The sequence below is a fragment of the Stegostoma tigrinum genome, chromosome 18 (genome assembly GCF_030684315.1).
Source record: "Stegostoma tigrinum isolate sSteTig4 chromosome 18, sSteTig4.hap1, whole genome shotgun sequence".
Classification (NCBI taxonomy): Eukaryota; Metazoa; Chordata; class Chondrichthyes; order Orectolobiformes; family Stegostomatidae; genus Stegostoma; species Stegostoma tigrinum.
This window is the reverse complement of record NC_081371.1, coordinates 237,045-249,448: the sequence shown is the minus strand read 5'-3', so window position 1 is coordinate 249,448 and position 12,404 is coordinate 237,045. Positions and strand designations below refer to the sequence as shown.

The following is a 12,404-nucleotide window of genomic DNA, read 5'->3' as shown; positions in this document are numbered from 1 at the left end:
GTAAAGTTTAAATTAACTGTTAGTTAATTAAGTGATAGGTTAGCTTGTGATGATAGTATTGGCTTTAAGAGGTAGTTTTTGTATGTCTCAAGCTTTCTGCATTAAAAAAAGGACAGCGATAATGAGGAATCTGCTCCAAAACCAATTAAGTTATGAGCTTCTGAGGCCTTGGGGAATCTTTTCTAAAGCTGGAACAACAGAAGCAGCCTAAATGGGTGGAGTCAAGACCTCACAGAACCAGAATTTATTTATATATTTTTTTCAGTTTTAGCCTTCATTAGCAGTTGGTGCTGAGGTCTTGAAGCTGGAATGCAAGCTCTTAATGCTATCTCTGTTACAGCTAAAAGCTCAGTGTTCTTTTCCTGCTGTTAATATTGCACAAGAGACCGTCTATTTCACTGAATTTGCCTTTACCGAGGGCATGTCTATGGGGTATTACTATATTGGAACACTTGCTGTTTAGTAGTAAAATGATCTATTAATCTGTTAGGTTTTACAATAGAGTTAAGTTATTCTAATTCATTCTTTTGGATTTTAACTATAGTATATGAGTAAAGTGCATTTCACTTCAAGACTGGTAGCTTTGACCTGTCGAATTGCATCAGGAACACTATGCCTGACACTTGTCTTTAGTATGAAATGTTAGGGTGTGGGCTATTTTGAGGGGCTTTGGTCTGGTTCATAAACCGAACTGAAGATTGATATCTCTCCTGGTCTAGATGAGCTTCAGGACAGTGTTGAAAGGGGTGGCTAGAGAAATGGTGGCGTACATTCGTTATCTTGCAACTTTCTACAGATTCCAGAAAGTTTTCTATGGATTGGAAAGTTGAAAATGCTCCCTATTTATTTAAAAAGGAAGGAAGAGGGTGACTGGAAATCAAGATTTGTTAATTTAATGTTAGGGAAATATTAGAATCTACAATAGAGAGTCTGAATTTCAAAAAGAATAGTAAAATCTAAGTTGTGTTTTTTTAACGTAAATTCACCATTTGATTTAATTGCTGGAATTCTTTGAGGATTTTTTTGTATTTATTCACTCTTGCCTGGCTAGCATTTGTTGCCTGTGTCTAGTTGCCTTTGAAAAGGTGCTGATGAACTGCCTTCTAGAACTGCTGCAGTCCATGGGCTTTTGGTAGACCCACAATGCCCTCTGGGAGGGAATTCCAGGATTTGACCTAGCAACAATGAAAGAATGGCAATATATTTCCAAGACGTAATCGTGAGTGTCTTAGGGCATTTCTATGGTGTTCCAAGTTCAAGAATAATATTGCTGATTCCAATCTAAAGGAGTTTGGCAGTGTTTCTGCAAAAGATCACCTGCCTGACCAGGAGTAAGAAATTGATATTGTATATGGTGTGGTTCGAGGTCATATTACAATATGTATGAGTTCCCATTTTGGTAAAATGAGCATGGGAAATTTTAATCTGCTGTCTTTGTCCTTCTGGAGGCTAGTGGCCATGAGTTTGGAAACTGTTGTCTGAGGATCTTTGGTGAATTTCTGCAATGTATCTTGCAGATACTGCACAGTGCTGCTACTGAATGTCAGTGATGAGGGACTGGATGCTTCTGAATGTGGTGCAGCCAGTCCAGCAAGCTGCTTTATCTTGGATGGTGTCGAGCGTCTTGAGTGTTGTTGGAGCTGCACCCGTCCAGTCAAGTAGAAAGTACTTCATCACGCTCCTGACTTGTGCCTTGTTTATGGTGGACGGGCTTTTGGAAGTCAGGATGTCAATTGCTCATCACAGTATTCCGTACTACTTACCTGTTCTTGTTGCCACTGTTTATCTGGGAAGTCCAGTTGATTTTCTCGTCAATGATAACCCCCAGGAGTTGATGGTGGGGGAATTTAGTAGTAGTAACACAGTTGAATATCAAGGGGTGGTGGTTAGATTGGCTCTTATCAGAGGCAGTTATTGCCTGTCTTATGGTGCGATTATTTCTTTCCATTTGTTAGCCCAAGCTTAGAAGATGTCCAGATCTTGTTGCATTTGAACATGAGCTGCTTTTGTATTTATTTTGTATTTGGTTATTGTATTTTGAGTTGCAAATGGTGCTAGACATAATGCAATCATTGGCAAAAATCCACTTCTGATTTTATAATGGAAGGAAGGATCTGGAAGGTCAAGCATTTGAAGATGTTTGAGCCTGGAGCACCACCCTGAGGAAATCCTGTGGTGATGTCTTGGAGTGCCTATGTGCCAGGTATGATTCCCACCAGCAGCCTGTTTTCCACTAATTTCAGTTTTGCTAGGAATCCTTGAAGCCACACACGGTTCAATGTGGTCTTGATGTCAAGGGCTGTCACTCTTTCCCCTCCCCTCTGGAATTCAACTCTCTTGTCCATGTTTGAACCAAGATGTAATGAGGCCAGGAGCTGAGTGGCCCTGGTAGAATCCAAACTAGGAGAAACTGAGCATGTTGTTGCTGAACAGGTGCTGATTGATAGCCCTGTTGACCTTCCATCACTTTACGGATCAAGAGTAGACTGGTAGGGTGGTAATTGGCCAGATGGGTTGCTTTTTCTGTGCAGGGTATACTTGGGAAGTTTTTCACAAGTTTGCTCAGATGTCAGTGTAGTAACTGCTTTGAAGAACTTGGTTAGGGGAGTGGCATGTTCTGGAACACTAGCCTTTAGTCTATTGCTGGAATGTTGTCAGGGTGTAGAGCTTTTGTAGTATCTAGTATCTCCAACGATTTCTTAATATCAGATGGAGTGAATGAATTAGCTGAAGATTGATACCTGTAATACTGGGGACTGTTGGATGAGGCTGAGATTGATCATCCACTCAGCACTTCTGGCTTTGAATACTTCAGCCTTATCTTTTGCACTAATGTGATGGGCTCTTCCAACATTATGGAGGAGGAGGATATTTATGGAACCTCTGCCTCTATTTGTGATTTTGGAGGATCAGCAAGGGTTAGTAACACAAGCTTCTGATTGCATGGTGGGTGCAACTCCTGCAGCAGACTTTTAAGGAAGCTTGGGCACTGGTTATTAGTTGAAGTAACTAACAGGCTGAGCGTTTCAGCCAGTGGGGTCCATGTGTAAACTGTTTAAGGGAAGAAAGCAGGGTCCTGGTGTGGCTCACAGGTTGGGACCAAGTGGGGCATAGTGCTGTGTGCTTGGCAGGGCCTAGGGGGTTGGGGTGACATGCTGGTGAGATAGGATAGGAAGGCTTGTTACCATTTGGCTGTAGTATTCCTCTAGATAAAGTATCAATATTTTGAAAATCTTAGGGAGGTAATCTTTGTTATGCCTTTTACATTCATGTTGCATGTGAAGAATCAAGACTTCAGTGCCACTTTTAAGAATACTGCACTCAAATTTAATTTTGAAGAATTCAAATTCCCTCTAAAGGATAGCTTTACTGGGATGCATCAGACTAGTGATGGGTCACTGTTCAATCACAGATTTTTGATTCTGTACTGCTGGATCAAACGGAAAGCACAACAAATACTTTTTGAACCATTGAGGGAACTTGCTGAACGTCAAATAGCTCAAAACAAATAGTGCCAAGTCGAAACTCAAGGAGTTTTTGTGTTTCTGCACAAGATCAACTGCCTGCCTTGGTTTAACGAGTTGATATTGGGTATGCTGTGGTTCAAGGTCTAATTTTACAATGTGTGAGATTCCATTTTGATAAAATGAATATCAGAATTTTTTATTGTCGTTAACAACTTATTTATTATTAAACCTTTTAAAGTTGAAATCTGTGAATTTTAGTTTTTGTTAATTTAAAGGGTTTCTTCAGAAGAGTATCAGAAATATCGAAGGTGGTGTTACTATGACTGCATCATCTTATCAAGGACTTAATGAGAATGTAAAAAGAACTCCTGAAAACAGAATAGTAAGGGTTTTTCCTGAAATGCTCTGAGCGCATAGGTTATTGGGAAATATTATTTTGACCCTTATCATGTCCAGTTAGCCCAGTTATTCTGTTGTTGTGGCATTAGCAATTTCTTTTAGTAGAAAAGAATAGCAATTTATTGTCACATATATTTTTTAACAACCGAGTAGTGAAAAATTTAAGTTGACATATGGTACCTGTATTAATGACATAAGTCATAGGTAAGGGGAAAAACAATTTTAAAAAATAAATTTCATCTTAGATCAACTTCAGTTTGGGGAAGGCTGATTAAAATGACAAACGCCAGAATACCTGGCAGCTGCCGCCACCAAAGATCTCCACACCGGGGTGAAATCGACATGCCAAGCTGAGACTGCCCCTCTGGGGCAAGGGGACTACCGTAAGGGACTAAGACTGCCAAACCTAGCAACCAACGTGCCAAGCTGAGAGCGCCATATTGGGACAAGGTGGCGACCACGTTGGCGCGAGACTACCTGCTAGGCTGCTGGAATGCTAGTAACATCTGATGTACTCTTTTTCATAGCTTAGCCACACCCTCTGTCTCCAATGTCGTTTTTTTTGTCCAGAATCAATACACCTTTCCTTTGACTATAATTTCATTCCTCGTAGGTTTACAAAATGCTCAGTTTTCCTGTTTATTAGTAATTGCTTTTCTCCATAAAACCTGCTATAGAGTTATGACACCATGCAACCTCCATGATACTTATTTTTTCAATTCCTCTTGCAAATTCTGCAGTGGTACTTTGTGTTATTATCCACTGCTTCCTTTTTCCTTCATCTCATTTCCAGTTGCTTTAGTGTGCTCTGCCTTTGGATGCTCATTGTCGTAGTTCACCTTCAAATGTCACAAGTTGCTATCTCTGACTTGAGGTCCTCCATGGTTCATTTACGAGTTGATCTGATGAGGGTTGCTTTGATTTTCCCCGATCCAGGTCCATTTCTAAAGAGTATCAGGCATCAGATTTTTCTCCTCTTAGTTTTTAATCATTGGAATTCTTTACTCCGATTTGGAGACTGGGTTTTTGAATATATTTAAGGTTGACTTTGATCTTTGAAATGCAAGGCAGTGAAGAGTTATGGGGGACACATGAGAAGGTGGTGTTGAGATCACTATTTAAATAAGCCGTGATCTTATTGAACAGCAGAGGTCCAGATGATCCACTCCTGTTTCTAACTCTATCCTTTTTTTCCACGTGAATATTTTCACTTTTTAATTGCTTGGCATTTTGGGTCAAGAGTTTTACCATGCAGTAAGAATATGTAGCTTACTAATTCAATTTTCCTGAGACTTGTTATAAAAAGATCAAAAGTTAACTTCTTTACAGGGTGATCTTTCTGAAGATGATTTTGCCAGAAATCCAGAGCTGAGGAAACTTCAAATCTTTGGTGCTGGACCCAAAATGATGGGCCTGGGTCTCCGAACAAAAAACAGAGAAGGTAAGTGAAATAAACGTGGATGATTTAGGTCGGGGCATGTAAGATTTCATATTTTCATTATTATTTGAAAGATACTGTCAAATATCTTTTTGGTTTTTCTGATTATCTTCATTTGAGCAGTTTATTGAAATCCAGAATTTATTAACTAATGATATGTAATCATAGAGCTTAATATTTTATAAGTTTTATTATTGCTTGTATGGCCTTGTTAGAAATTCATTACACTTGCAGAAGGTAACAGGAAATGATTTCAGTAGTATTTATAGCAAATCCCACACAGTCTGCTTTGCTGTTGAATCCAATTATGCTGATCTGAATCCTTAATTCCACTTGCCTGCCTTATCCCCTTAAGCCTTGATTTTATTGATTTTTTAAAAAAATCTGTCTGTTTCTGCCTTGAATGTGCTTAACAATTCGATCTCTATGACCCTCCTATGATAAAGATTCAGTGCCATCAGAAAAACACATTCTCCTCAACACTGCCTGAAATGGGAAATTCTTCACTCGTTGATCAGTTTGCGTAATCTCAAAGCAGGGAATAGCTTATCAGCATCTACCCTGTCAAGCCCCTGAAGAAATTTCTATTTAAATAAGGTGTCCTTACGTTCTCCCAAACTCAAGTGAGTACAAGCCTAACCTATTCGACCTGTTTTCGTAAGAAAATCTCTTCAAACTCTGAATCAGCCTACTGAACCTTATCCGGATTGTCTCCAAATGGCAGTATATCTTTCCTTAGACAAGGGGACCAAAAGTGTTCATAGTATCCCGGCTGTAGTTTGATCCTTTTTAACATGACCTTTTTTAAATTTTTGAAACACTCCATTCACTTTTAACATGAAGGCCAACATACTGTTTGCCTCCCCTATTATCTTGAATTCCAGATTTTGGTTGCATGAGGATCCTCAAATCCCTCTGTGCTGGAGCTTTCTGAAATATTTCCCCATTTAAATAATCAGTTCCTCCGTTCTTCCTGTCACAGTGCAAAGTCTCACTTTTCCCCACGTTATGTTCTGTCTGAATTCTGAAGACAGGTCCCGACCCGAAACGTCAAACTTTTCTGCTCCTCTCATGCTGCTTGGCCTGCTGTGATCATCCAGCTTCACACCGTGTTATCTTATATTCTGTCTGCTGAGTTTTTGCCCACTTAGATAACCTGTCAATATCCCTCTGTATTGCCATCCTCACTATTACCTTTTCTACCTATTGGCATCCGCAATCTTGGTGACAGTACATTTACTTGGGTCTTTCCAGTCATTTAAAATATTGTAAATGTTTGTGGCCCTAGTACTATTCCCTGTGATACTCCATTAGTTGCAGGTTCCCATCCTAAAAATACCTGCTTTATTACAACTATCCATTAATTTGCCAATCTCACCCATGCCAATATATTGCCTCCAAATCCATGGGCTGTTGTCTTGAGTCATGTGTACAGGACCTTTATCAATGCCTTTTGGATATCCAAATATATTCTATCCTCTTTTTCCCTTGATCTGCCCTGTGTTGATGAGTTGGACTTACCAAAAGGTTTCATCAATTAAGAACTTTATTCAATTATCATGCGTGTATGAGTATTATTACTACAACACTCTATGAATATACTGATACCAGTTGGTACTTCCACTCAGACCTGGCGAAGTTCTTCTTGTGGTGCTAGTCTTGAATTTTGCTGCTGGGGACTGTTCACACTGACCCCGTTTACAGTTCCTTACTTAAACCTTCTCCTTATTGCATCTGGTTCTTCACACCTTAGTATGTGACTCAGTAATCCTTTTAATTCAAACAATAGTTCATCTTAGACAAAAACTTTAGTATAGCAGAAAGAGTTTGATTTCGTCTCTTTGGTACTTGACTTATGCTATGGGGACCTGTAGGCTTAAGCCATTACATTTCAGTCCACTTTAGCCACATGGTCAACTGTTTGTGGCCCTAGTACTATTCCCTGTGATACTCCATTAGTTGCAGGTTCCCATCCTAAAAATACCTGCTTTATTACAACTATCCATTAATTTGCCAATCTCACCCATGCCAATATATTGCCTCCAAATCCATGGGCTGTTGTCTTGAGTCATGTGTACAGGACCTTTATCAATGCCTTTTGGATATCCAAATATATTCTATCCTCTTTTTCCCTTGATCTGCCCTGTGTTGATGACTGTTTACTCCCACCTCAAAGAACTTGAATAGATTTGTCACGTGTGATTTCCCATTCATGAAGCCATGCTGACCATGTCCAACTTGTGTTATTACTAAATGCTCTTCTTTTACAGTCTTTATAATAACCTCTAACATTTTCTCAATCGTAGCTATTAAGTTAGTTGGCCTATTGCTAACATCAATTTTGTCTCCACTTTTTTGAATGGGTGTGATATTGGCAAGTTTCCTGTCTACTGGAACTTTTCCAGATTCCAAGGATTCTTGGAGAATTGCCAATAGTGCATTTAACATCTCTAGCTACTTCCTTTAAAATCCCAAAGGTTCAATTCATCAGCTCCAGGGGCCTTTAGTCCATTAATTTCCCTTGTTCGTTATCTCTAATGATAGTTAGTTACTTAGTGTTTGTTTCATCCCACTCCATAGCCCCTTGATTAGTATTTTTATAATTCTATTAGTACCTTTTTGTACGGTGAAGACTGCAAAAGATTTGTTTAGATCCTCTGCTATTTCCTGGCTCCTCATTAGTTTGCCAGCCTAATTCTCTTAGGCCAAAAACTGAACATGGGCTTCTATCTCTCCCCTTTTTGTTAAATACCTTTAAAGAAACTATTACCTTTTTTGTTATGTTACTTGCTAGTTTTACATAACAGCTTATGTTCATCCTAAAAGACACTAAGGTGGACAAGTCCCCAGGTCTGGATGGGATCTATTGCAGCATCCTTAGACACGGGTGAGGTCCCGGAGGACTGGAGACTTGCTAATGTTGTCCCCTTGTTTAAGAAGGGCAGCAAAGATAATCCAGGTAATTATCAACCGGTGAGCCTGACGTCAATGGTAGGGAAGCTGCTGGAGAAGATACTGAGGGATAGGATCTATTCCCATTTGGAAGAAAATGGGCTTATCAGTGATAGGCAACATGGTTTTGTGCAGGGAAGGTCATGACTTAACAACTTAATAGAATTCTTTGAGGACGTGACAAAGTTGGTTGATGAGGGAAAGGCTGTAGATGTCATACACATGGACTTCCTCATGGCAGGCTGATGGAAAAAGTGAAGTCACTTGGGGTCCAGGGTGTGCTAGCTAGATGGATAAAAATCTGGCTAGGCAACAGGAGACAGAGTAGTAGTGGAAGGGAGTTTCTCAAATTGGAGACCTATGACCAGTGGTGTTCCACAGGGCTCTGCTGTGGCCACTGTTGTTTGTGATATATGTAAATGATTTGGAGGAAGGTGTAGGTGGTCTGATCAGCAAGTTTGCAGATGACACTGGTGGAGTAACTGATAGTGAAGGGGACTGTCAGAGATGAGAGCAGAATATAGATAGACCTGAGAGTGTGGCAGATAAATGGCAGATGGAGTTCAATCCGGGCAAATGCGAGGTGATGCATTTTGGGAGATCAAATTCAAGGGCAAACTATAGAGTAAATGGAAAAGTCCTAGAGAAAATTGATGAACAGAGAGATCTGGGTGTTCAGGTCCATTGTTCACTGAAGGTGACAATGCAGGTCAATAGGGTGGTCAAGAAGGCATATGGTATGCTTTTCTTCGTTGGACGGGATATTGAGTACAAGAGTTGGCAGGTCATGTTGCAGTTGTATAGGACTTTGGTTCGGCCACATTTGGAGTACTGTGTACAGTTCTGGTCGCCACATTACCAAAAGGATGTGGATGCTTTGGAGAGGGTGCAGAGGAGGTTCACCAGGACGTTGCCTGGTATGGAGGGTGCTAGCTATGAAGCAAGGTTGAGTAGATTAGGATTATTTTCATTAGAAAGATGGAGATTGAGGGGGGAACCTGATTGAGGTCTACAAAATCATGAGGGGTATAGACAAGGTGGATAGCAAAAAGCTTTTTCCCAGAGTGGGGGATTCAATTACAAGGGGTCGTGAGTTCAAAGTGAGAGGAGGAAAGTTCTTTACGCAGAGGGTGGTGGGTGCCTGGAACACGTTGCCAGCGGAGGTGGTAGACGCAGACACGTTAGCGTCTTTTAAGATATATTTGGACAGGTACATGGATGGGCAGGGAACAAATGGACACAGACCATTAGAAAATAGATGACAGGTTAGACAGAGGATCTTGATCGGTGCAGGCTTGAAGGGCCGAAGGGCCTGTTCCTGTGCTGTAATTTTCTTTGTTCTTCTTTGTTCTTCTTTGTTCATCCTTTATTTAAAATTGCGTTTTGGATTTTACGACTTTACTGATTCTCTGATTTTGTTATGAATCCTTGCAATTTGACACTATCCTTAAATTCCTTGTTAACCATGTTTGGTTTAGCATCTTCCTAGAATCCTCCTCCATCACTAGGATATGTCTTTGCGAGCCATGAACCTTTATTTTTTGTTAAAACATCTTCTGTTTCGTTCCTCAGCCGTCTTTTCTGCTAAATTATTTTCCTAGTCTGTTCCAACTGACTTGGCCCTCAGTTACATGTGATTGTCCTTATTTAAGTTTAGCCGTTGTTTCTGACCCGTGTTTCTTAATTGAAATGTTAAATGTTACCATGTTATTGACTATTGTCTTGGGCATCATTTATTCTGCAAATATTTGGCTCCTAACAAATAGCCTGATCCCATGTTGGATTCACAACGGGATATCCTTTATTGTCATGTGTACTTGAGTACAGAAGTACACGAATACAGTGAAAAGTTTATAACCTCGCATCTCATGGTTGCATCTCAGGTACAAACTACCTCAGTACAAATCTTAGATACAAACAGGAATAAAAAGAAAAGTTGAAATACCTTATAGTGATACATAGTATAAGTTAGAAATAAGACATTTTTAAAAGGATAAACATTACAGTCAGATAAATAGATTACATATAAATATTACATTGCAGTAGTTCAGTGCAGGGGCTTCCACGCATGGTTTGACCAGCTTTGCAAGTCGCTGACTGCCCATGTCAGACCTCAGTCCAACAGCCGTTCCCTCTGCTCCACTGCAGCCCTCTCTGCTCTGTGCTGCTGCATGCCTCCAGCCCTCCCTGACCCTTGGCCATGCCGGGTCCCTGGCTAGCTCTGAGGTAAGTTATTTTTTTCTGCTCAGAAAAGAAATCACTTTTTAAAATCTGAAAAAATAGAGTGGGGAAGAAAAGAGGGCTGATAAATGTGGATGGGTTGACCAGCTCCGGGCTGAGGAGCCTGAACACCGCCTACTCCACGACTGCCATCTTGATGTGTGAAGGGTTCAAGGGTTATAGGGAGAAAGCAGGAGAATGGGGTTGAGAAACTTATTAGCCATGATTGAATGGCAGAGCAGACTCGATGGGCCCCTAGGTCTTAGGGCCTTTTGTTTGAGGAAACTAATGTACTGCCCTGATTCACATCCAAACACTTCCCACCTCGTGAAAAGGCGCTTTGTCCATCCTGACCAGTCCCTGCCTCGCCACCGTGATCTCCACCCTCCCACTCTTCAACACCCTGGCTAACTTGTTTACATAATACCTTTTTAATATAATAAAATCAAGCAGTGCACTTTGCTGAGGTGTTGCTTAACATGGCACTGAGCCACATGATAATATCAGTGCAGATGATCAATAGATTGGCCAAAGGAGCAGGTTTTAAGGATCGCCATAAAGGAAGAAGCTGAGGTGAACTGTTTTAAGGAGAACATTTCAGAATCACTGCTGTGGTCAGCCTAAGAGATCTGGTGCAGTAGTTTAATCTGGAAACAATGAAGACACTGTGATTGAAGATCACTTTTCGGTTCCAGAGGTTGGGAGATGGCAAGTTTCAAGATTGGATCCCATGTGCAGTAGGGCCACGATGTCAGTGAGCACCAGGGTAATTGATGAATGGGATTTGTTGCAAATTAAAATACTGGACGTAGGTCAGAGAGCAGTAGGACAATCAGCAAGTCAGGGAGCTGGTTGAGACTGGTAGTGAAATGGTGCAGTTGGTGGCAGAAAATTGGGGTGTAGGATCCAGTTAAGCATTATGGAGAGCTGGAGGTAAATAGTCAGATTTCCCTTTGATTCTAAATTTTGTTTTTATTTTAAGTTATTTCCTTTGCAAAGCTGTGAATTTAGCAATATAATGCTTTTTAACTGTTGTATTTTCACTGATTTATAATTCTGAAAAAGCCTAATTACAGCTTTTTTTTCACATTTGGAAAATCTAATGTGCTTTAACGTTACTCTTTAGGAGTGCAACCATGTTAAGTGAGGTCTTAGTTAACTGCAGATGCTGGAGAATCCGAGATAAGGTGTGGAGCTGGATGAACACAGCAGGCCCAGCAGCATCTCGGGAGCAGGAAAGCTGACGATGCAGAAGGGTCTCGGCCCAAAACTTCAGCTTTCCTGCTCCTGAGATGCTGCTTGGCCTGCAGGGTACATCCAGCTCCACACCTTATCTCGGATTCTCCAGCATCTGCAGTTCCTACTATCTCTTAAGTGAGGTCCTGATGTGTGTTCTGTAATCAATCATTCATGCTTTTGGGTCCTGTAGATTCTTTTACAACAAGATTGTTAATTAGCCATTTTTAATTGTGTGAAACTAGATCTAAAGTAGTTTGTCTTCTAGTTGGCTCTTCAACATACTGCTTTGGAATGGTGTTCCTATTACACTCCAGAAACTTGTCCTCCACATCTTTTGTGCTCACTTGGTCATTGAACATTTTTAAGGCAGGGCTAGTTGAGCAAGGGAGTTGGAGGTTATCAGGAGTGAGGTAAATGGGCATGCAGGATTTCGAAAGCAAACACGTTTGCCACGATTTTATTGAATGACGATAAGATTGAGGGGTTGAATGGTTGTCTGCTGCTTTTTCTGCTGCTACTTTAGATGAAGGTAATTTATTCAATTATTGGGCTCATTTTCTTGTCAGATGAAGAGTTTTCGGTGACTCTGCGATCGACAGGGCACAAGAAGAATGCAGAGATGCAGTTACCTCGTATGCAAATGAGACAGCGGAAAGGAGCCCTGGCTGTTAATTTTGTAAGTTCGGTTA

At 40.6% G+C, this 12,404-nt stretch overlaps 1 protein-coding gene across 5 annotated transcripts in view; it reads left to right on the top strand.

Annotated features, from left to right (window-relative positions):
- The window catches only part of kdm5a (lysine demethylase 5A), a 210,290-nt gene that overhangs the window by 33,554 nt on the left and 164,332 nt on the right, over positions 1-12,404 (top strand). For 3 of the 5 annotated variants that reach the window (XM_059652252.1, XM_048549592.2, XM_048549593.2), the window contains 2 exons: positions 5,196-5,307; positions 12,282-12,391. In XM_059652252.1, the coding sequence (XP_059508235.1) occupies positions 5,196-5,307; positions 12,282-12,391 (222 nt within the window). Of the gene's footprint in view, positions 1-277; positions 2,204-5,195; positions 5,308-8,137; positions 8,264-12,281; positions 12,392-12,404 lie in introns of those variants that run through there. The other 2 variants (XM_059652253.1, XM_059652254.1) reach the window with 2 other exon arrangements.